The sequence below is a fragment of the Platichthys flesus genome, chromosome 4 (genome assembly GCF_949316205.1).
Source record: "Platichthys flesus chromosome 4, fPlaFle2.1, whole genome shotgun sequence".
NCBI lineage: Eukaryota > Metazoa > Chordata > Actinopteri > Pleuronectiformes > Pleuronectidae > Platichthys > Platichthys flesus.
The window spans coordinates 17,994,369-18,017,874 of NC_084948.1; the positions used below are offsets into that span (position 1 = coordinate 17,994,369).

General features: G+C 44.7%; 1 protein-coding gene across 1 annotated transcript; it reads right to left on the reverse strand.

Moving 5' to 3' along the window:
* Positions 1-1,812: 1,812 nt before the first annotated feature.
* npas1 (neuronal PAS domain protein 1) lies at positions 1,813-13,828 on the reverse strand (the record flags this gene model as incomplete). Its single annotated transcript, XM_062386641.1, is given in 3 exon segments — positions 1,813-2,051; positions 3,483-3,650; positions 13,323-13,828. Coding segments are annotated over 2 exon segments (334 nt in total), but the record flags the coding sequence as incomplete, so codon positions are not given.
* Positions 13,829-23,506: the final 9,678 nt, after the last annotated feature.

Consider the following 23,506-nt stretch of genomic DNA (forward strand, 5'->3'; position numbering starts at 1 on the left):
TCCACCAATTTGAAAAGGGAATCAGAATATTTAAAGGGACTGATATCTATGAGTGTGTGAGTGTGCACAACTCAGCGGAGTTACGCGCTCTACTGAGAGACATTCTAGTTATTCAGCTGTTTTTATAATAGATGATAATATACCTCAGTATGTACAATAAGCGGAGTACCCCTTGAAGGAATTTATGATACATATTGTTTTGAGGTCACTGCTTAAACATCAGTTCAGCATTGACACTGAGCTCAACTTACACAATCAAAGTCATTGTGTCTTATCAGGAATAAGCAGTGAATATTGTATCAAAGCAAATCACACACGTTACACACAAACATGCTTTTTACATTTGCTTACAATCAAATTAAACAACTTCGGCCATGAAAACACACACACACCTCTAATGGTACTGTAGCTGCATCATTTCCCCTCAGTAATAGTAGCAATTAGACAGGCTGTATAATTACACTGTCCTCGTTATATAGTTAATTTCTGTAATTACAAATCGCACCAATAGTTTACTCCCTCTTTGTTTATCATCTCACTCACACACACACACACACACACACACACGCACGCACACGCACACACACAGACAGCCTATGGAAAATTCGTTGTATGACTCTATGCACATGTATGTTTACAGGTTTGTGCAGCACGCTCACATACACAGCAGCAGTAATTGCGGTTGCTAATAGAGGAGCAGATAATGGTCCTGGTCTGAACTGAATGTTTTGTGGCGTGGGGCGTCTCTGTGGGCGGGAGTAAGTGGGCAGATCAGACTGCTGAGGATTGCTTTTGACTGAAAGAGAGATGTGATTTGAAACGTGGTTTGTGTCCATTGGCAACACACATCAGCATATTTATCTCTGCTGTGTAATTTTCTTATAGGCCCGAGCTGCAGGAATCATCAGCGGAGAAATGATCCATCACAGCCATGTTTAATTTAAGTCTGCATACTTGCACGCTCCAGTTGTTTGTTTTATTTCAGCCGTTCACAAATTCTAACTCAGTCGACTACTTTCATGACAACTCGATGAAAGGTTTCAACAATTACAAATCCGTCCGCCCCGGACTGTAGCCAAGAGTTTTAAAATTATTAAGCTTGTGAGCCTCAGACCAGACAGCAGCTAAAGGCCCGAAATGTTTTCATTATTGGGATTGTCATGTAAATTTAATTTAAATAAATGCTGTTTGCAGACCTCTCCATGTAGCCAGGAATGAAAAAGTGAAGAGAAAAGTGCACTATGATTCTTTTCATTGGCTAAAAATCAATCAAATGTAAGTTTATTAAAGTCTCAAGTAAACTGAACTCAACCCATAGTATAAATGAAGAGTGTTAACCCCTCAGTTTACTTACATCCTCACACAAAGTACATAGGACATGACCCCAGTGTCCACAGAAGTACCAATGCCATTGTGTCCAACCAACTGTGTTCAGAGATGTTGCAGAACAAATTATTGATGCTACTTAATTCCACATAAGTCAAAGGAAAGATGTGATTAGATGCTAATTCACCCAGGGTGGTGCTGACTGACACAAAGACGAATCCACACAAGCTGACAATGTTTCAACTCGAGGGAGAACGTTGCACGAATCACAATTCTTTTTACATGCTTCATGAACATACAGAGACGAGAGTAGAAAACGGAAAGAGACTGAACCCAGAATCACAGACACGCACCCACAGACGTGGTTGGTGCATCTACAGCCAATAGATTGGCTCTTTGGGAGATTCCGCAAAAATAGTTGATTCCAATTTGTGCCAAAGAAATCTGATTTGTTCTTTCTTCTGAAGATGTTTCCCTTCACCTCACCTTTGCTGCAGTTGCCGCCACCCTCCATTAAAGGACTCCAGGGTGGGTCCCCCTGGCTGGCGAAGGTGCGCATGTGCAGGTAGCTGATGGTCAGCCGGATGACCGAGGCTTTGTCCAGCTGGCTGGTGATGGCGCCGGGCAGGGGTAACATCTTGGCCAGCTCAAAGAACTCGAAATTCTCCTTCCCCCGCCGTGACCGTGCCGCATTGCGAGACTTCTCCTTGCGCAGGTTCTGCAGGCTGTGGGCGGGGGGTGGGGTGTATTAACGGTGGACAGGACAAGGGGGGAGAGTGGCATGAAAGGGGAAAGATTGAAATAAAAATGGAAGAAATATATAAATGTGGGGAGGAGAAGAATGAACAAAGGGGCAGAGAAAATAGTCTGGATCAGCACTGTGTGTATGGATGGAAAACACTGGTAAGGGGGATCAGGTAAAGGCCACTTACTGACCACCTGTTGTTTGATTTGAGCTTTATATAAATTACCTGGTCATCAATCTAGAAAACTCATTTCATAAACACATATGATTGTAATAGGCTGCTGCAATTCAAGTGAAACAATCTCCATTCTTACCCATCTCTTGCAGATTGACCTGGTAATTACAGACAAACGCCCTCCTTCTATCTGGCAGAACAGAGTCCTAATAATGCCATTTGCTCTAAAATCTATATGTGAATTTACACAGACACACACAATCTCTCACTTTCCCTCTCTCCAACCCCCTTGTTCTCCCCCTCTCCCTCCCGCTCTCTCTCATCTGGTCCTGGGCTAGTGAGCTGAAGCCATGATTGAGGGATCAATAGGAGAGGGAGGGCCAGAGTGACAGAGGGGGGCCGGGGCTCAGGTAGCCTGTCTCTCTGATTGGGTATTGACTCTCCTCAATGAGGCCTGAGTGGTGGAATTATGTTGTCACAGCCACTTCACAAATTGTGTCGGTGCCGCTCTGGAATAAAGTGTGTGTGTGCATGTGCTTGTGTACGTGAGTGAGAATCAGGGCTGGAGGAGAAAGAACTGGCCTCTCTCCCTCAAGTGTGTGTTGTTGGTTTTCATCCTAAGAAAGACCACATGAAATGTGTGTGTGTGTGTGTGTGTGTGTGTGTGTGTGTGTGTGTGTGAGAGCAAAAGTAAGAAAACAAAGAAAAGCACTGCAGAGCGTGTTTATGTGTTTATATCTTAATCAGCTACACAGCCACGATCCCACTGCTGTTCTCTAATAAGGGAAAACAGTGAGTGTTTCTCTGGGTTTGTGTGTGTGTTTGTGTGTGTGTCAATATGTGTTGCGGTCTCACAACACTGCCAGCCTCTGTAACATCTCATTATTATACTGCCTCGACCCCGGCCACCAAGAACAATCAATAAACACATTGATTCTGCTTAGTTTTTATATCCGCCTGTAAATGACCGGCCATTAATAATTCCAGCCAAATTTGGTTAATCTCCCAGTAAAGGGGGGGGGGGGGGGGGGGGGGGACAAAACAGGTTACATGTAGCACCTTCTGCATTGTGTCTCATTGATGGGAAATCCTTCTCCAGGCTGTCAGTGTGTGTGCCTGTCTGTGAATACGTGGAGTTCACCTTGCAGCGATTAATTCATAGGCATGCATGAAGGCTTATACAGTATCAACCTGTGCGTCTGTGCATGTGTGTGCGTGCCATGTCTCGTGTCTCACCAGGGCAGGGTGGGCGGCTTGGCCAACAGTCCTTGTAGAAAATCCCACTCCACGCTCACACACTTCCCTTCGCTGACGAACGGCATGGTCGCCATCCTTCTCCCAATCACGTGCCGCCGCTGCCGTTAACGAAGGCTCTGATTGGCCGAGGATGTGACAGACTCAGACCTGGAGAACCACGGCAGGAAGCAGAGGAAGAGGAGAAAGAAAAAGAGTTGTTATGCGACATGCTTCAGCTGGGCTTTAATTATCAAACATCACAATTTATTTAACAATCAGCTTCTATTCTACAATCAATTACAAAATAATTTAGGGTCTAGAGTGAGCATGAAGAGTTTCTTTAAATAAAGTTCAAATATAACGGCAATCAATAGATACGCCACGATCCAACAGTCCCCCTACGAAACCACATTGACATTCACTAGATCCAGACTTCACTCATAGATATCAATTCCCCGAATCGAGATTCATGAATTATTCTGAGATATCAATGAAAATGTCCCAAAAATGCCATCGTTAAAGAAAAGAAAATCCCGATCCACACCCAAAATGTTACGGGTTTTGTCTTGTATCATGGAAATCAGTTTTTGCGTAATCCTGCTAAATGGTAACTGTAAAATACACCTTAAAAAAATTCAGATTTACTTGAATGAAAACCCATCTTATAATTTGTTACTTCATCAAAAAAGAAACAACAAAAATAAGAAAGACAGAAACACGGAAAATTAAGAAAGACAAAGAATGATGAAGTTGATAGAAAGTGATTAGCTGCTGTATTTCTGCTCCTAAAGTTCAGCGAATGATCTCAGAGTTAAAGACATGAGACAAAACACTGAGCGTCCTCTGAACTTATAATCGTCTCTAAGGATGAGACACATCATGTCGTCCGCCTCCTGCTCGCCTCGATCACCTCCCTCCTGAAGAGGAAGTTGCCAATATTCTTCCCCGCTCCTCACCCGATTCCCACCCTCCTCCTCTTCCTCCTCCCCTCTGTGCTGTGTTGACATTTAAAGGCCTGGTGTGGCCCCGAGCACCACGGTGTCATGCCCTTGGGCCTGAGATGCCCTCTCTCCCTCTCTCTCACTGCTGCTCGCTCTCTAACTGTCTCTCTCTTTGGCCCGGCTGGGTCAGCACAATCAAGTCAGTGGAGCTTTGCAGAGCGGGCCAGTAGAAATGGATAATGTCTCCAGCTTGAGCATGGTTATGCTGACCTTGGCTAAGAGGGGTCGGCCGAGGCTGGGCCGGATTGGCAGATATCGTTTCGCAAATCCAAGGCTAAAACAGCTCAATCATTAATTGAATGAAACATTCAGCAACATTATGGCATGAAAACGTCTTGGATCAGTTTCAAGAGGCAGCCGAGTTCACGAGGGATTCAACAAAAAGAGAAGAGTTGTTGAAAGGGGAGAACAGGTCATTCGCGTAGCTTTAGTTTTATTCTGGACTCAGGCAGAAATAATGAAGCAAAAAGTAAACCAAAATATTATGTTTTTGTTTAAGTGGTCCTAGGATATGTGATAGAGAGATTGAGGACATCTGAGGACACAAAGTTTGTGGATAAACAATGAATATTTACTTTCTCCTTCAACCAGGCAGAACCATAGACTGTTTATAAAGATGGATGAAGTGTCTCCACTTCCTTCCACTATCTACCTCAATGAAGCTGGATACCACCGCTGCCATCTTGTGCATTTGAAACAATTTGAGTTTACGCAGTTGTGATAGAGGATAGAGTATCGGAGAAGTCTTATCATGTTAATACTCACGGTCGACAAATCAGGAGTCAGTCACAGCTGATAATCCTGATGTTTCATCCCGTTTTATAGCATAAAATGACTAGCTAAATAAACTTACTGGGAATTTTTTTTGAACATTTATGGGTGTGATAAATTGACCTAAGAATGACAGAAACCATAAAAAAAATGTATTTGACGTGTACTTGTTTGATCCGTGTCCCATCCACTAAAACGGAGGAGGCAGGACTTAGGACCTATACTGGAGCCAGTCACCATCTTTACATAGAGACTATGTGCAGAGCTCAAAGAGTCTACACCCTGAGCTCTACCGGCTCTGAACTTGCACATGCAAAACAACAACGCTAACATGCTAATATGTAGCAGGTATTAAGTTAACTGTGTTCACCAATATATTCTTCCAAAGTCTTAATCACAAGGAACATTTACCTTGATGAGGATGCATATAAGCTAATGCTAACGTTTTCTGGAAAACACATTAGTGTAGGAGTAATTGCAGCTTGATTAATTAGAGTTTCTAGCACATGATTGATCGTTAGAGTAATTATCTTGCTGCATTATCAATTGTTGCTGTTGTTTATTACACGGGATTTAGAGAATTAAAGAAAAATAATCAACCTGCTTATTTGCTATATCGGGTTAATTTGCCAGCCCCATTTTTCAACTTTCCTCAGGACACTAAGAAACAACAAAAACAATGGCGGACACATACTGGTTTGGTTTGGTTAGCACCGCAAGGTTTGGGCTGAATGTAGCATCGCTTCACCACATTCACACACGCTGCTTCACCTAGTATTACTTGAACCACAGCGCTGATTTGGACTTTATCGCCACCTACTGGCCCGACATACTTGTTTGAGCCTTTATAGTCGTTTCTGTGTTCTAGACTCTACAAAGATATTCTGTAAAACAGAATATACGCGGATGTGGGGAAAATATCCGTTGAAAAAATATTCCCAGTAGTGAGATAAGGCCTTACATTGACCGAATATTTTGTCCTGTATGAAAACCGAGATGTCTTCCCGTCAGCCTGACAGTCCTCCTTTCAGAGACTCTGGTGAAGAGGAGACGGGGTCGAGCACAGAGCAGAGCACCTCTGTCTAACAGCTTCACCTCTGTCACCTCTCCTCGCTCATAAATGCACCACATGCCAAATTACACTGTGCACGAGAGGACACAGCGATCAAAAGGAGACACAAATTTTCACACAAACGCACATGCCCGCCTCTTTCTCCCCCATCTCATATCTGTATGTTTATCTCTTAATTGACCCTATCTGCGCTTATCTAATCTCCCCTTCCCATCTTTCCGTCTCCACCTATCTCTCCATCGCTCCCTGCGTCTCCCTCTATCTGGACAGACACCGGGGCGTAATGGACAGGGGCCTCCACAGTAATTATTCAATCAGCCTCATAACCTTGTCGCAGGTTGGAGCGGCCCATTAATGCACTCACCCAAATGGACCCCGCCACTTTGACTGCTAATGCTCGGGCTAGCTAGCAGCACAACAGGCTGAATGTCAGAGGTGTCACGGAGACCGGGAGTGTGACACGTTCCCATCAATGGAGCCGAGTCGACTCGTGATGAATGGAAAAGGAAAGTGCGACTTCTGAGAGCGCAGGGGGGACGAATGCAGCGCGCCCACGGCCGTGGAGATCAACCTGCATCACGTGTGACCGCAGGTGCTGCCGATGCGTTGCTGCAGTGCTACATATTCATAAGTGTGGCGTACTTGTGTGTACACGAGTGTGTGTGTTTGGGACCCCGACCCTATAGAGCCGTGCTCTCTTGGCACGGCCTCACCATCAGCACAGAGGCGGGCACTGCGGCGAGCGCTCCCAGCCGCTGTTTGCCGTGCGTCGCTCTCTGGCTGCTCGCTTGGCTCCCGCTCTGTTTATTTTCAGCAGGGACATTTAATTAGGGCCTCCAGCTGTCAGAGGTTCGTTAGCCTGCCCCTCCCCTCCCCGAGCCACCCCTCCCCTCGGGGAGTCAGGGGCATCAGGCAAATGAACACATTTAAGTCAAAGAGCACGCAGAGAGACAATAGCCCCGCTGCCATGCCACCACCTCCCCTAGGTAGAGACATGGTTGTTTTATGCCTCATCTCCCCGGCCCCTAGGGCCCAATACGGAGCCTGGCCAAGACTGTGAATGTGGAGGTGGAGGCAGAGGAGCCCTCACAGCCCACTGGAGACAACGTGCACGCTGCGATCGTGCAAAGGTGAGGAGCACGATGGAGCCCGGCGATGCACAGTTTACAAGGAAAAGAGAACAGCTCCAGGTCTGAGGGTTTTTATGATTCTTTTGATGTCCTCTAAAGGACTGCAAATCTGACAGCGATGTATGAGCCTGCATGTAGAAAACCCTTTCCCAGGTTTCTATCCTGTGCATTTGATAAACTCAAGAAATTACAAGGCAGTTTTCTTGCTCTGACATTTTAGGGGGATCCTGGTAGCCGGGGGATAAATATGCAAAAACTGTGATCGTATCGTCTCTGAAGTTTACAACATGCAAGCTGCAATTTGTAACACATCCTCTCCCGAGCATTTACAAGAACATGCACAAGCCCCACATGACAAACGTTAACAATTTGAGATATTTGCAACGTTTCCATATTTAAAAGTTCTAGGAAGGGAAAACATGCCCACAAACTACTATGAGTTTAGCAGCTGGTAATTTCCAGGATTTACTGGGATTACTGGTTTCACTTAATAAACCCTTGTTAATGACAGTTTACAGAGGTCTCTCCCTCTTTCCGCCTCATCCATCTTTAACTATCACCTACCAGAGGTAAAAGTGGAGCTCAGGTTCGACAGCGATGTAAGATATTCCTGTGAATAATATTTGATCAAACAGAAGAACAGAGACAGTTCAATATCGTGGAAGATGTAGAAAACATGGTCGGTAATAACATGGACAGAATACTTGATGTAGCTAGTTTTCTATCTCGCCTTTCATGTTGTTGAGTAGTTGTAAATGAGCGTCTGGAGCATCCAGGGAGATGAAGTTTGGTATTCTGGTTGGAGGGCTGAAAACTACTTATCATGCATTACGGCCCGGGTTGGACCTCAGGATTTGGAAGTCAAAAGACTTTTTAATGTACAATTTTTCAGCCGCTGATCAATCGACAGCTGCTGGACATGAAGATCTCTCTGCCTCCTCTCGCTCAGTATTCCACAGTCTGACTCGCTCGGCATTCTGCTTCCGTATCAGAGCGCCGGCTGCGGTTGACCTTGACGACTCTGGATCATTCCCAACCCAAGGTTCTCTCTCCAACTCTCAAGGGCCTTGGCGTCAGCCCCCCGCCCTCGTCCATGCCTCTCCCATCATCCTCAACATCCCCCTCATCTCTCCTAACCCCCTCTTCGCTCCACCCTGGCCCCTGCCTGGGTCATTAATTATCTAATGGAATCAATACAGTGTTAGATTGGACCAGAGTGACCCCACCCGCCCCCAGGTATCTCGGCGATGATGAGGAGGATGAGGAGGCTTTGGAGACAGTGTAAAGGAATGATGATAAGAGCTTGTTTGAGAGATCCAGCAGCGTGCAGTCAGCGCGGACCGTCCCTAAACTGGAAGAATACAGAATAAAGAGATCGGCGATAAATAAATTATTAGAGAGGGGGAGAGGGGGGTTGACAGAGACCGGATGGGGGATGGAGAGAGCATAAGTAGAGGCGGAGGGAGGCAAATCAGACAGTAAGAGGGAGGGAGAGAGAGAGAGAGAGAAGGAGAAAAATGATGGACGGATAAAGACGTGGTTGGAAAAAAAAAAGGGAGAGAAAGAGATTTGCTAATGTTCACCCTCGGTAATCAATATCTTTGTCCTCCTCTTTTATTACAGAGAGCTTTGGTGAGCACGCTTTGATGTCCACTCCTCACGGGCGTGAAGCTACGCAGAATCCAATCCATGCCTGTCATAATTATCATCTGCCTCGGCCTGAATACATCCACAAAAGAAACGCTCCACTTCACCTGCGCTGTTTTTACTATGAAGTTAAAAGAGCTTTTGCAAAGAACCTCGTATATTTACAGTGTTTATGAGATGAGTTACCAATTTTTCTCAGAATCAGTGTCCAGTGATTTTCTCAAAATGTTTTTTTTTACGTCTTGCTCAGTATTAAAAGTGAATAAAAAGTATATAAATTGTAGATGGATGCAGTATTTATTGCAAAAGATGGAATTTTCTGTAAAGATCATAACTTATTTATCGTGACTTCATCTTGATTTTTATTAAAGAGACAGAATAAACAAAATGATATAAACAGAATTGGAATATAAAAAATATACAAAACAATTTTTATGATTTCTCTTTTTACTATTACCATCTTAAATAACCTAACCATGTATCAAAACTTGTAAAGTAAATTCTGGGGTTGAGTTTTAATGGTTTGGGTATAAAGCTGAAAAAACAGGGTGATAGTGTATTTCCACTTCAATAAGAATAATTTATTAAAATATTTCATCGGAGAAAATTATAAAGTATAACTACAAGTGCAACGCATCTGAAAGTATTGATCGATCCAAATAGCAAACATAAGAAGTTAACTGTCCCTGACCCTTATATCTCTGCTTAAAAGAATAAAATAGGCCAAGACCAAATAATAGCTGCAATCTATCCTGAGGTTAAACACCTCGACCTCTTTGTAAGGCAAGGCTTAAGGTGGAAAGTAGGACTTACAGGAACGTCGATGAAAAAGAAGGAAACTCTTATTTTGATCACAACAGGAATGCTAATATGCTTACGCGTCAGCAGAACACTGGTAATAGTCATATATATATATAGTGTTTCTTATTTAGTTTTTTTTTTTTATTGGTGAGGAGACACAAAAGGTAGAACGGAGACAGAAAGTTCGGTCCTCCGCCTGCGGAAGAGTCGGCTAAGTGGATGCAGCTCTCTGTATAAGGCTGAAGACAGTAAATCCACTCCTGCAGGCAGAGACCACATCAGCACCGACCTCCAAATAACCACAGGCCAAAAGAACAGCACACAGGGTCACACACTCCCTCCAACACACACTCACACTCACACACACACACAGTCTGTGCACAGGATGCCAGGACTTGAAAGCCCACTCTCGTTCCAGACCCCAGCGCAGAGACGTCCACATGTTAATACAGACAAATCAATTAGCATGGTGCAAATGTCAGAGTTCAGAGCGGAGTCAAACTTGTGATAAAAGTTGCAAAAGTTGTGTAGGTGTCTCTCAGCACACTGGGGAGAACGAGGATACTCGCTGGCCTCATACTGTATTCACACACACGAAGGGCCTGGAGTTTATTCTTTGTTTGAATGATATTATTATTATTATTATTATTATTATTATTATTAGTTCTGCTTTACGTCACAGCACAAACCAGAGAGGAGAAGAGACGGGGTTAAGTGAGTGTGAGGGAGATTTGCAGAAAGCGGATGCATATACATTGAGTGCACGTCACTGAGAAACTCCTTGTTGTGTTAGAGTGAGTGACTGAGTGTGTGTGTGTGTATGTGTGTGTTTGTGTGTGTGTGCATGCACAGGCTGGCGGATCCCTTCAGGCCGGTGTGTGAATGACAGCGGGGGGTTATGTAAGGAGCCACAGCGGGGCCGGAGTGGACAGTCCGACCGGAGATCAGGTCAGCAGAGTGTGACACTAAACACATCTCCCTGACACCACGCTGACACCCTCTGTCACAGACCCACACACTGTCTGTCAACGCTCCTCACACTCACACACGCGCGTGCACGGCGAGAGCAAGGAGTGTGTGAGCGGCTGTCTGTCAACAGCAGACACTGACCACCTTAGTGTGTGTGTGTGTGTGTGTGTGTGTAAAAGAGCAACAGAGAGAGACAAAAATATCAAGAGAGGAAGAGGAAGGGAAGGAGAGGACTGCGTCCACCTGAGAACTTGAGTAGAGTCACGTGAAGTGACTGCTGCTGTCGACCAACCAGGATCAAATCATTCATTTAAATTAGTCGCAGAACTTTTCCTTTTTGTCATGTTCGGCGACTTTTGTGCGTCTGAATTTAAGACGTTTACTTAATAACGTGATCACTACTTAAGCACTAAAGAATTTAGCAATAACACAAACGAGCACATAGTGATGCTCGAGAGATCCAACTTCCTTTAATTACACTTCCTTCCTCCACCTTCGTGTTTGTGTGCAGCCTTTGGACGAGACGCTTTCTTGCCAACATTTTTTCACTTTTGTTAAAAAAAAAAAAAAAAAAAGATCAGGGTCTGTCACACAGTTGCTGTTCGTGTTGGCATGAGCCGCAGCGCCTTAAATCCAAAAGGAGAAACCTGCGTCTGGGTCTAATAAAAAAGGCCTGGAGGCAGGTCACGACCAAAGCATCCTGCACATGCGAGAAGTGAAGCGGATGGAGAGGGCTTATTGGCTCAGAGGGCCGGGGTATAAACTGTACCATGCACATGCGATGACACGGTCTGACCCCGTGTCCTGTCAGCGTTTCTGTGCAAACTTAAGAAATACCCCCCCCCCCCCAAAAAAAATTATCTCTGGCATTTGGTTATTAAAAACTGCCCTGAATCAGAATGTGAGTCCAAACAGTAACTCTCTATTATGGTAACGTTCTGACGCCGCGCCCTGACACCTGAAAGAGAGCTGCTGAGCTGCAGGTAGTTACTTGGAGTGAATTTATCTGAAACACCTGTTTTCTCAGCAGGTGTGTGTGTAAATGATGGTGTCGGTGGTGCAAGGAACACGGCAGGGTTTATAGCAAACATAGATTTTGGAGTGACGTTCAGGGAGCGCGTGGCTAAATAAACAGTCGACACAAACATCTGCACATGGAGAGAGGCAGATGTGCAAGCGGGAAATCATAGAAAAACACCCTTAATATATTTTCTCTTCGACATCCACACACAAACTCACATATCTTCTCAATTTATGGGTAAAAGCTGTCGCGCTATTCCAACTGTTGGACTTTTAGTTCAAAAGTCCAAAATAACAATACCGGCAAAATGATGACAAAACAAAAGCTGCGGACACTGAAATCCTTATGTGACGGTTTGATGTTGTTATTGACGTCGGAGCAGCAGTGAACACAGTCACAGTCATCACAGGCGCCGCCACAGGCATGCTGCCAATTCGGACCACCTGCTGCAAGCACCCTGAAGCCAGCGCACGTTACTAAGCCAGTAAACTGTGACCAATTCCTCCTCTGCAGGTGGAGACGGACACGCAAGCCGCTCACTCTGTGCGCCTCTATGTGCCCAGCTCCAACACACGCACACACACACACGCGCACACACACACACACTATAGGATTTATCAGGAAGTGGAGGTCCATTATTAGTCCGGTCATTCAGCACAGAACATACACGTTTATAATTATTTGTCTTATCGGTAAATTCAAAGGCTGGAGTTTTTCGCAGTGTTTTGTCGGTTTAACTAAACGGATGAAATGGTCAAAGAACTTGTGTAAGAAGCGATAATGATGCCTTCAGGGGAGAACCAACATTCAGTCTAATTATCCGATCAAATGGAACACGTCGATATTCCTTGATAGCGAAGCTTTAATCTACACTTCTATGTAGAGGTAAACACGTCAATTTGTGTATTTGTCTGGAATTAATTGTAGATTTAATCTCGCTGTCAAACAGAAATTAAGCGACCAAATCTAAAATACAGCTCCTCATTCTGAATGACATTTTGTGGTTTATCTTTTAAGGAAAAACATGATTTGACTTTCATATTACTGGTAATTTTATCAGTTGCATATTTAATAAATATGGAACATTACAGTTTCTGTCCTAATTGAGACACAGCGAAAAGTTCACACCACACCCTGATATTCTATCTCAGGTGAAGTAATTCAGGATTAGATTTTTACAAAATACAATAAAACTTGTGATTCCATCTCCATCATGGTTTGCAAAATAATAAGTGAAGCAACAGATTAAAAATAAAGATCAGTGTTAATCTGACAGCAGGAATCTGACTTCAGGTGTCTGTGAGGAAATCAAAAGAGACTGGCAAAGTGTGTTTACACTCATGCACGTGTGTCCGAGTGTGAGAGTGAGTTTGTGTGTGTGTGTGTGTGTGTGTGTGCTGACCGTAACTTGTCAGATTATCTACTCACCTGACGGACATTTCCAGCTTTCAGTCTGCTGCTGTTGATCTGATCCACTTTGTCTCTCTCCTCTTCTTCCTCTCTTCTTCTCCTCCTCCTCTCCGGTGCCCCGTCTCTGCCCTGGCAGTGTCCCCCCCTCCACCACCTCCTCCTACTCCACCAGCACCTCAGGCTTAAACACAGCAAACAGACACGGTGTGTGTGAGCCAAGGGGGCTGGGACAGGGGCAGCGTCAATCCCCTCACTTTCACAAAAGCCGTGGCCGCGCTGCCGGACACATCATGGACTCCCGTAGCAAGAGTGTGTGTGTGAAGGAGAGAGAGAGACAGTGAGTGTCCGTGTGTGTGTGTGTGTGTGTGTGTGTGTGTGTGGGGCTAGATGATGTAGCTCTCCTTGGCTCTCAGACTCACTTCACTAACACTCTGCTCCGCTGCCTCTTGGAGATGGACTCGGATTAGGACACAGCCAGTGTGAGAATCTCTTTCTCGCTCTCTCCCTCTCCCTCTCTCACTCCATCTCTCTTGCTCCCTCTCTCGCTCCCTCTCTCTCCAGCCGACATGCTCCCTCCCACCCTTCCTCTCTCCCGCTCACTCATTCACTCTCCTCGCTGAGCTTCTTTCTTTTCATTTCCTCTTGGGAAAGCCGTGCACACCAGTTGTCTCTGCCTTCAGCTGCTCCCTCTCTCTCCCTCCCTCTCTCTCTCTCTCCCTCTCTCAGTCACTAGTAAATATAAAAGGCATGCTTGTACAGCCCCTCGCCTCAGTCTCTCTCCGGCTCTCCCTCCCTAACTCGCTGTGTCTCATGCTTTCGTTTACCCCCACCTCTCGGTGCCCCCCTCACTTTCTTTCTCACTGTCAAAGCTGCCTTTCAAATGCTGATTAGCAGCCGGAGCAAGAGAGAGAAGGGGGGGGGGGGGAGCGAGAGAGAGAGAGAGAGCGGAGGAGAGTGAGCAAGAGAGGGAGGATGACTGAAACAAGTGACAGATTCCATCACATCCCAACGTAAACTGTGACTCCTGTCGTCCCCCCCCCCACACACACACACTTGTTTTTGCCACTTGGGAGGACACAGCATTGACTTATACGAATTCCTGCAGCCTAACCCTCAACTGGAAAAAATACCTCAGGTTTAACATTGTGGAGAACATATTTCTCATAATTCAATTACATAAAAATAACAATTTCCATAACAATTGCTATTTTCCTTCCTCATTTTCAGTTCTTGTTTCTCAGCCTCAGGGAAATGTTACCAGATCATTTAAATGATCCATTCAAGGTTCAGAGTTCAGTGTTTTTATTAATGTTAAACCTACACCAGTCTTCTTCCACTATTGATAATGATGACTGATTGATTGGCTGTACAGGTTTAAGAACAACCGGTACACTTACATAAGGAGAACATTTCTCAACCTTAAACGGAGAGAAAAAGTAGCGTCTTATTCCTACACGTGTAAAAGTACATAAGTCTAAAGTAAAGTTAAGCCAAAGATCTCATTATACAGAAAATATGATAAGATTAATATTAACAGCAGAGGTAGAGCAAATTGTAACTAGAGCCCAACGGATTTTCCGATATAAATTGGCCGATACGAACCTTTCACAGACATATGGTTGTATCTTTATCGATATATGCCCAATATGAAAAATTTGATCTTAGAGAAATAACACAATTGTTGTGGAGTTCAGTGTATTCGAATATTATACTGTAGAGTATCAATACATATTAAACAAGCTAAATCCCTTTTCTCTGTAATTATATGAAACAGCATGATGCCAGATTGCTCGAGCTTACTGTCCGACTGGCAGAGTCCCCTTCTCTCAAAAGCACCAAAGATGGTTTAATTCCCACTGTAAGTCAATCAGCTAAGATCTTAAGATGCTTCTGGGAAACAGGGCCAGGATGTTGTTCAAAGATTTCTCTACAAAACAACCCTCTGCCTTTTCATAACATATCTCTCCCGTTGAGCCATCCTGTGATTTTAATGCAGAGGCGGCACCTGGTGAAGTTTCAAGTGTAACTTCACCATTAAGTTTTGGCCGGCGTGGGAATTCAAAAAGTGCCTGGGAGGCGGAGCTAAGACACACACACACACACACACACAACACCCCTCCCCGCACAAACATACACAACATACTTGCTAAAGCTCAGTTATCTAGGTTTTTCTAGTTATACGCGACGGCTCCAGTAGCAGCACACACACTTTTACTCCATAGTAATCTCATATGAAGTAAAGGCTTCTCGAATCCGGAGTTTAATGACGCCCCAGACCACGGTGGTCCAGAGTCAGGTTCATACCACGTCTGAGGAGCGCCGTGGTCCCTCGCCCTCGAGCCTTTTTTAAATTTGGTAATAAATGTGATTTTAAAACCAGAGTTAATTTATATTACCCGAGAACAGCCTAATAATTTAGTTCAAAAACACAATAAAGTTTGCAGCATCACCTTGATCATACGAAGAAAAACTTGTTTAAATTTGACTTCTGGGTTAAATTTTGATAGTGAGATGAGTATTATTGAGGGTCTACCTTTACTTTAGAATTACTAAATGTTGATGGAAGCCTCTATAAAATTAATGGTGTGCAACATTTAACGGTCCGCAGCCGTCCTTTGAAATAGTCTATAAAGTTGCATAAAATAAAAACCAGAGTACAAGTACCTCAACATAATACCAGTCCTTATACGTTTTTATATTCCACTGTATGAACTGTGTGCACAACCTTTAGAGTCAACATGTGCTCAGACCCACAGCCACATAAACACACAGAAAAACAACATATATACGATCACAGATCCACACGCACACACATGCAAGCGAATACGTGAACAAATAATCACACTCAGAGACTCACTGAAGTACTCTCTCTCTCTCTCTCCCTCCCTCCCTCCCTCCCTCCCTCCATCTCTCCCTCCCTCCTCTCGTCTGTTCGTTCCCCTTGCCCTCAAACACTACTCAGAATATTGATACATCACTCCCTCCTCCTTTTTCTCTCTCTCTCTCTGCCTCTCCCCCCTCTCTCTCTCCCTCCATCACTCACTTTCTCTACTGAATACTGATAGGCTGTCTACTCCGTGGTCTGAGTTTCAAATCTCTTTCTCTCTCTCCCTCCCTCACGCTTCCCTTCATCGCTGCACCCGCTACGGCAGGAGAAAAAAAAAAAAACCCAACAACATAAAGGAGGAAACAGCAGAAGTTAATGCACTGAGGTAGACATAAATTCACTTAAGTACCATTTCAGATTATGTCAAGCTAAAAATGGGCTTAACATCATGGAGGGGAGGGGGAAGGGGGGGGGGGGTGACAGAGGGAGAAAAGTGCCGCTTTTGGTCGGCGGAAACTGGCCGAGCGGCTCGCAGCACCGTGGTGAACGGGCAGCCGGCAACAAAGGAGGAAGGACGTGTGAAAAGTTCAGGCAAATGAAGACGCATTCAGTGTTTTTCTTTTTTTTTTACTCCTCCTGGGTCTGACTCCCACCCTCCCGTCTCATTGTTGGGCATGTCGGCTGTGGCGCGGCCGAGGGGGAGAAGAAGGGAGTGAATGAGGTCGTCAAAGAGTCCCAGCGAGCCCCCTCCACTTCACACACACACACGCACACACACATACACACACACACACACTCAAGAGCTTGAAACAACTGAGAGCAGGAGACGGTGACAATAAGAGAAACAGAAAATGTCCTGCTTTTCCCAATCGGACGGGAAGGTGGAAGGACCTTTCAGGGTGTTTGTGTGTTTAAGTGTGTTAGTGTAAGTGTGTGTCTGCACGGGTAACAGAGTTTGTGTGTGTGGGTGAGTGTGTCTCGTCTCTTTGGAGGAGGCTTTCTGTCTGCATTAGAAGTGCAGCGCGTCTGAGACACTGGGAGAGGGAGTATGTGATTTTGTCCTCCAAGTCTTCCCCTGGCGTCCTTGAAGAAGACTTGCAGGGAATATCTGACTGTGGGTGTGTGAGTGTGTGAGTGTGTGAGTGTGTGTGAGTGAGAGAGCACTCTCAGGCGTGGTCTAGAACCGGAGGCTTGCCTCGCGGAGCCGTATTACAGGAGTTCCCTTCACAACCCAGGGTGCTCTTCGAAGTCACACAAAACCACAACCTGAGGCTGATGGAGAATTAACGTGATGAAAATGAAAAGTAATTGAATCAAGTGGGTAAATTAAAAAATAAATCATTAGTCAGTGCTTATGTGTGTTTGTGATGCGTGTGCATCAGCACATGCATGTGGAAGGGCGTGTGACGGCGGCTGCAGGCAGCGAGACGGTCACACCCACGTCTGACCTTGTTTCCCTGCCTGTCTACAGATGCTATTGGTCGGTTCAGTGTATCGACAGAAATCTCCCTTCTCAGAGACTCACTGCAAACGACCCAGTGACAGAAGACATGTTTAAAAACTTTAACATCTTTAGATTGGAAATAACATATTAAAACTTCCTCAGTTGAAAGGAAGGTTCTGAAAAATGAAAAAAACTTTTTTCCTTATCATTAAGAGTTTTGGACTCCCTATATCCCCCTGACTACTTCAATAAAGATCTAATGCCAACTTATTTGCAGATCAAGTATTGTATATGGTCTTATCTCCTGCTGGTACAAACTGGAGAATATGGATAAAATAAGAGGAAGAGAACTAATTTGTCTGATGTGTAAATACTGTGTAATCTTTATTTTCAGCTCCATGAAGTCAGGGATCCCAGGTCACTGCTGTTTGCTCAAACACACAAAAGCTGAGGTCACTAAACAACACAGGGAACAGCTTGAGTCAGTTTCAGGTTTGAGACTGATCAGATTTATAACCACAGACTTTCTGTGAAACCTGGCCGACGCCTTCACAGCTAAAACACACTGCGAGTGTGCGGTGAATGAAAATGAAGCCGCTCTGCTGAAATGCTTCCAAAAATAAACCAGAGGATAACAGACACATGCACATATATTTACATTAGATCCAAACATACCGTGTCTGAATCTATGGATCACACAAAGAAAAGCTACAGGCTTTATTCTACGGACAGCACTGTGTCGGTGACATGGCTGTTAAGAGTTCATTCAGCCTGAACCTGTTGTTTAAATGTGATAAATAGCGATAAGACGGTAGAAAGCTAACACTGATAAGAATTTGTGCTGTGTTGTTGAATTTTTTATGAGTAGTCTGGGATTTATTTGATACAGAACAAGCCTGAGTCACTTGACCAGATTGAATAAGATTGGACCGTGGCATTGTGGGTCAGAATTGGATGTAAGGGAGAGATGTGCTGTCCAAAGTAACTAGGTTTTGCTCTTAGTCCAACAGGCGCACTAGGATAGACTCTTAATGGACATCGGGAACTTTGTGGTTCAGTCTGCTCAGTTCAGTCCGAGTGTGAAAGGTGACCCGGGTCTAGACCAGCGGATCCAAACTCACCCTGACTAAAGGGGGCTGGTCTCAGTCTGGATCAAACCACGGTTCAGCCTGTTTGCAGTGGGAACAGTTTATTGGATATGACCAATGCAAGTTGAGACAGCATATAACCAATAGAAGAGTAAAAAGAAGCGGAAGAGGCTCACAGGTCTTTGCCTCCCACGATGTAAAGTTTGAACGATGAGGATGTTCTTTTGTATTATTACCATAACGTTAAATGAGTGGCAATGAAATTAACTAAGTGAACCGGTTCATTCATTTTTTTTAATTCAAAGTGGAACACTTTTTATCATGCACTTTATTCTGAAATGTTAGCAAAAACAACAGACCAACTGGCCGATGTGAGATGAAAGCCCGTCTATAAACCGATAAATTGTCAAGCTTATGTAGTTGTAGACAGGACGGTCATTGATCATTTCTCTTCATGTGATTCATTTGTGTACATTTAACTTTCAACTGAAAGAAAGTTAACAGTTAACTTTGCTGTTCATGGTATTCTCTGTGCAGAAACACAGGGATTTCCAAAGCATCAGTTTAATCTACAACGTCAAAATCTATCGAGATCTGTGAGATCGGCCGATGTTCTCGCCTCACTGACGAGACGAGAAGTAGAAACTTGACATCTGTGTTTTATAACTCCACCCGTGCAGCCGCCGGCAGATCAAGACAGATCAAGTCCATCCTGAACGCACCTATTGCTTCAGCTGGAACTGGACTCGGAGCTTAAAGTGAGAACAAACAGCTAAATCAGAAGGAGGAGAACCTTAGTCCAAATTTCTCTAAAACTGTTTTTGTTTCAGACAATATATTGAAAGATTTCTATGCAACCATGAAATTATTTTTTCTGATCTCCTTTCAGTTGAGACGTAACACTGCTACACAGACCCAGCCGCTTTCAGCCTGATATTTAAGACTACACAAATCTAACATAGCAGAAAACAACTTTTACGTCACCTTCCCCTACAGCGACTCACAGCCACGATAAGTATGGATGGTTGTTTAAAGATAACCGCCAAAGAGGAGATAATATTCCAAATCTATCAGACAATAATTCTTCGAGGCCATGCGGCTATTAAGGAGCCATTCCACCTTTTGTTGCGTACGCTCCTCCATATTTCATTGAGATGCATATCTGCCTTTCACACTGTCTGCCTGCTCCGCTATTCTCTATTCAACAGTGACCCATTGCTCCCTGCCATACAATCCCTCACCTTTCTGGGCTTAAAAGTAATTACCACTTTAATTTGCTGTCCGCTTTTGTGCATGCCTGAGTGTATCTGTAACTGACTGGGGTGTGTGTCTGTGCGTGTGTGCGTGCGTGTGACGGGGGGGGGGGGGGCAGGGGTTCATGTGTGCATACAGGAGGCAATGGACTGGATGTGTTCATATGAATGTGATTATAACTGAAATAGTCAATAAATTATTAGTTTTGATTGAGCTGAAAATGAACAAGTTAACTGCCATTGATCAACCGAAGGTAAAACTAACTTTTCCTTTTAGCATCTTTGCTGCTTTAGTTTGCCACCATTGCTGAGAAGAATTTTATCTGGTGGGAAAAACCAGTGGACTAGCTTACTGGCTAACAGTGTGTTGTTCCTTCATCATGCGTTACAGCAGGTATGACAGTTAAAAGGCGACAAAGATCAAACATTTTGGATAATGTTTATACACAAGTCAATAATATATATAACATATATATATTTACATTTTAATGAAGAATTGTAACATTTCTTATCTTATTCTAATTCAAAGAACATGAATAAAAATTGACTGTAATTAGAAGATTTAGTGTTTTCATGTTGTGTGTGACCATTAATGTTACATACATGTTTGTGAATGCTGCATCAGCGTTTGGTCTCTGGAGTACAGGCACATAAAATATGTATTCAAAGGCATGTGTGTATGTAAATGTTCTAATGTTTTTTGTGCGTTTTGTTTATGCATCTTTGAACAGAAATTGTGTGCATGCTATTTGTGCGCACCTAAAAGTGGAAGTGAATGTGTGTTTTTGTAGTTTTTAAATGTGTATGCGTGTGTGTTTATGGTTATCCTCCCATTGGCCCAATTACTCCAGAACCAAACTCCCTCTGCTTCCCCCGCTTCCCCCCTTAAATCCCTCACCCCTCTCACCTCACGGTCCCAGCGGTGGACCCCCCTAACACCCCAACCTTCCACCCCCCTGCCTTGCATCCCTGCATCGCCAGATTGTCCATTACAATACACCTGACCCCCTCATGAGGACCTCCACCACCTCGACCTCCCCTCGTCCCTGCAAGTCCCGCGTAGATCTTCACCAAGTCGTCCCCCCACTTTGTCCATCTCCTCCCGTCATCTTGTCTTTCTCCTCCTTCATTTACCCCTTTAACTCCTCCTTTTGCCCCCCCCCCCCCCCCGTCCTCCCACATCTCTCCCCCCTCTTCATTGCTCCATTCTTCCCCCTCTGCCCTCCCCAGTCCCAGGTGAGCTGACGACACAAGGAGAGCAGAAACACTTGGCGAATATTAATGGTTTGATCTGAATATTAATAAACCATGCATCTTAATGATCTTTAAAAAAAACACACACATGCACACAAAGAGCCACAGCCAAGCACTATATACAGCCAGGCGTGTGCACACACACAGACACACACACACAAAGAGAAAGGCCTATATGCACGCACAGAAACACACTAATAGAAAGGCCTATCTGCACAAATCCACACACACAAACACACACACACAAACACACACACACACACACACACACAGAGCTGAACTATCTGTCCTGCACACTGTAGATTAGTTAAAACAAGCCCTTATCCTCCGACTTGCTGTTTAAATGCTGGGCATCACGTTCAAGACAAATGCGTTGTCGTTTTTTTTCCCCCTCAGTAAATGAAGACACCTCTCCTTTCCCACGTCCTTCTCCTCTATCTCCTCCTGTTGCTCTCTTCATTTTCTTTTTATCTCTTTCTACTTGTTTAGTTCGGGCGGCCCTCCTCCCCTCCCTCCACCTCTCACGGTTGCTTCACTAACCCGCCACCCCGCCTCACCCCTCTCCCATTCCTCTTTACCCTCTCCCTCCCCGTTCTTTTTTTCTCCCACCCTCTCCCTCACTCTATCACTTTCTCACTAGATTACCCCATCTCTCTCCCTCTCTCCCAGCCTCACCTACTCGATATTCCAGCCTTGTTCTCCTGCAGTCTCCAGCACAACTTTTTGACCCACTTCCTCTCCCCTCCCTGGCCCCCTGATCAAAGCCTGCAGGACGGCATCGCCTTGGGCAGAGGAGAGGGAGAGCGCGAGATGGGGGGATGAAGGGATCCGAGTCGAGAGAAGAGAGGAAGAGACAGATAGAGAAGGGGATAGAGCGGCACGAGAGAGGGGGAACAGAGAGATCACAAGGACGGGGAAGAGGAGCCAGGTGCCCTCTCAGCCCAAGGACAAAAGCTCTTCCTGGCTGATCACACACACACACAGTGAGTCCTGTCAGCGCCGTCAGTCCCGCTCATGTACGTTGTCTGTGACGGCGGCGTTGACATTAATGTGGCGCGATAAAAAAATACCTTTTTTTTTTCTCTCTCCCTGCGACTCAAACCCCCAAAACAGCTCAACTTTACAAGCGAAGGCCATTAAAATTCAACAGGATGTTTAATAAATTACACTTTCAGATTACATGTTGTCCCATCTTGTTATTCTGTTTTGCATTCAGGCGTTGCACAGGTGAGCGCGCTGACAGTGTGTGTCTGTATCTCCGCGGTTGTCAGTCACAGTGTAAACTCTACTTCTTACCAAGTCAATTTGACCTGAATGTTTTGTTTTCTTAAAACAAGCGATTAAATAATCATGTTCTGTTTTGTTTTTTTGCTAAGTTTGTTCAGTAAAGCTGCATTTTTCTATATTTTACAGCAATAAAATTCATTCTCTTTTTCTCGTTCTCAGACACTTGCTCCGAGAAAATGACGACAGTTCATTACAAATGATTTGCGGCGACCTCTACTAATTCAAATAAGTGTTTCATGACTCAGTTATGGACATGAATGATTTGATAAAGGTGGAGTTGTCTCGCGGTGCGCAGCCTTTCCTCTCGCCGGAGTCGTTATAATTTTAAGAGTCTGCGTCTGGACTCGGGACAGAAGATCTGTCCATCCCTGTGGCCTTGTCGGCTGGGCAGTCAGGGGGGGGGAGGGGGGCGGCGAGGACGGAGGAACACCAGCCCATTTGTACCCAGAGCGAGGTGGCGTGTACGTTAACATTCCCCGCGCATCCCGACAAAGAGCACTAATTATAAATAAATTAGGGACACGACACGGTGTGCCACAAGGGGGACCAGCCAGAGCAGTCACAGAATAGAGAGACTGATAGAGAGAGAAGAGGGTGTGTAAAAGGAACAGAAAGGAGGTTGGGGGGGGGGGGAGAAGGAGGAGGAGAGGAGAAGACAGAGGAGAGCAGACAGGAGAGAGTTGGCAATGACATAGAGGAGCAAGTAGGAGAAGAAAGTAGATAAGAAAACAGAGGAATGGAGCACGGGGAGGCCTGGGGATAGAGGAAGTGAAGGGGAGGGGAGGGGATACAAGGCCTGAATTCTCAAAATATAGCTTGAACAAACATCTACTGCCAAAGACCTGACAAGATTCTCTCTAGATGACACGGGCAGAGCAATATGTTTGAAAAGAGATAGAAAAGGGTGGCAGGGAAATTAACAACCGAAATGAAACAGAGGGAGGCAAGCATCGGAAAATAAATAGACGCGATACAAGATGAACCCTTCAGGAAACACTGAGTAGAAAAAAATGCATTAGCTCCGTATCTGTTAGGATGCAACTTTTAGG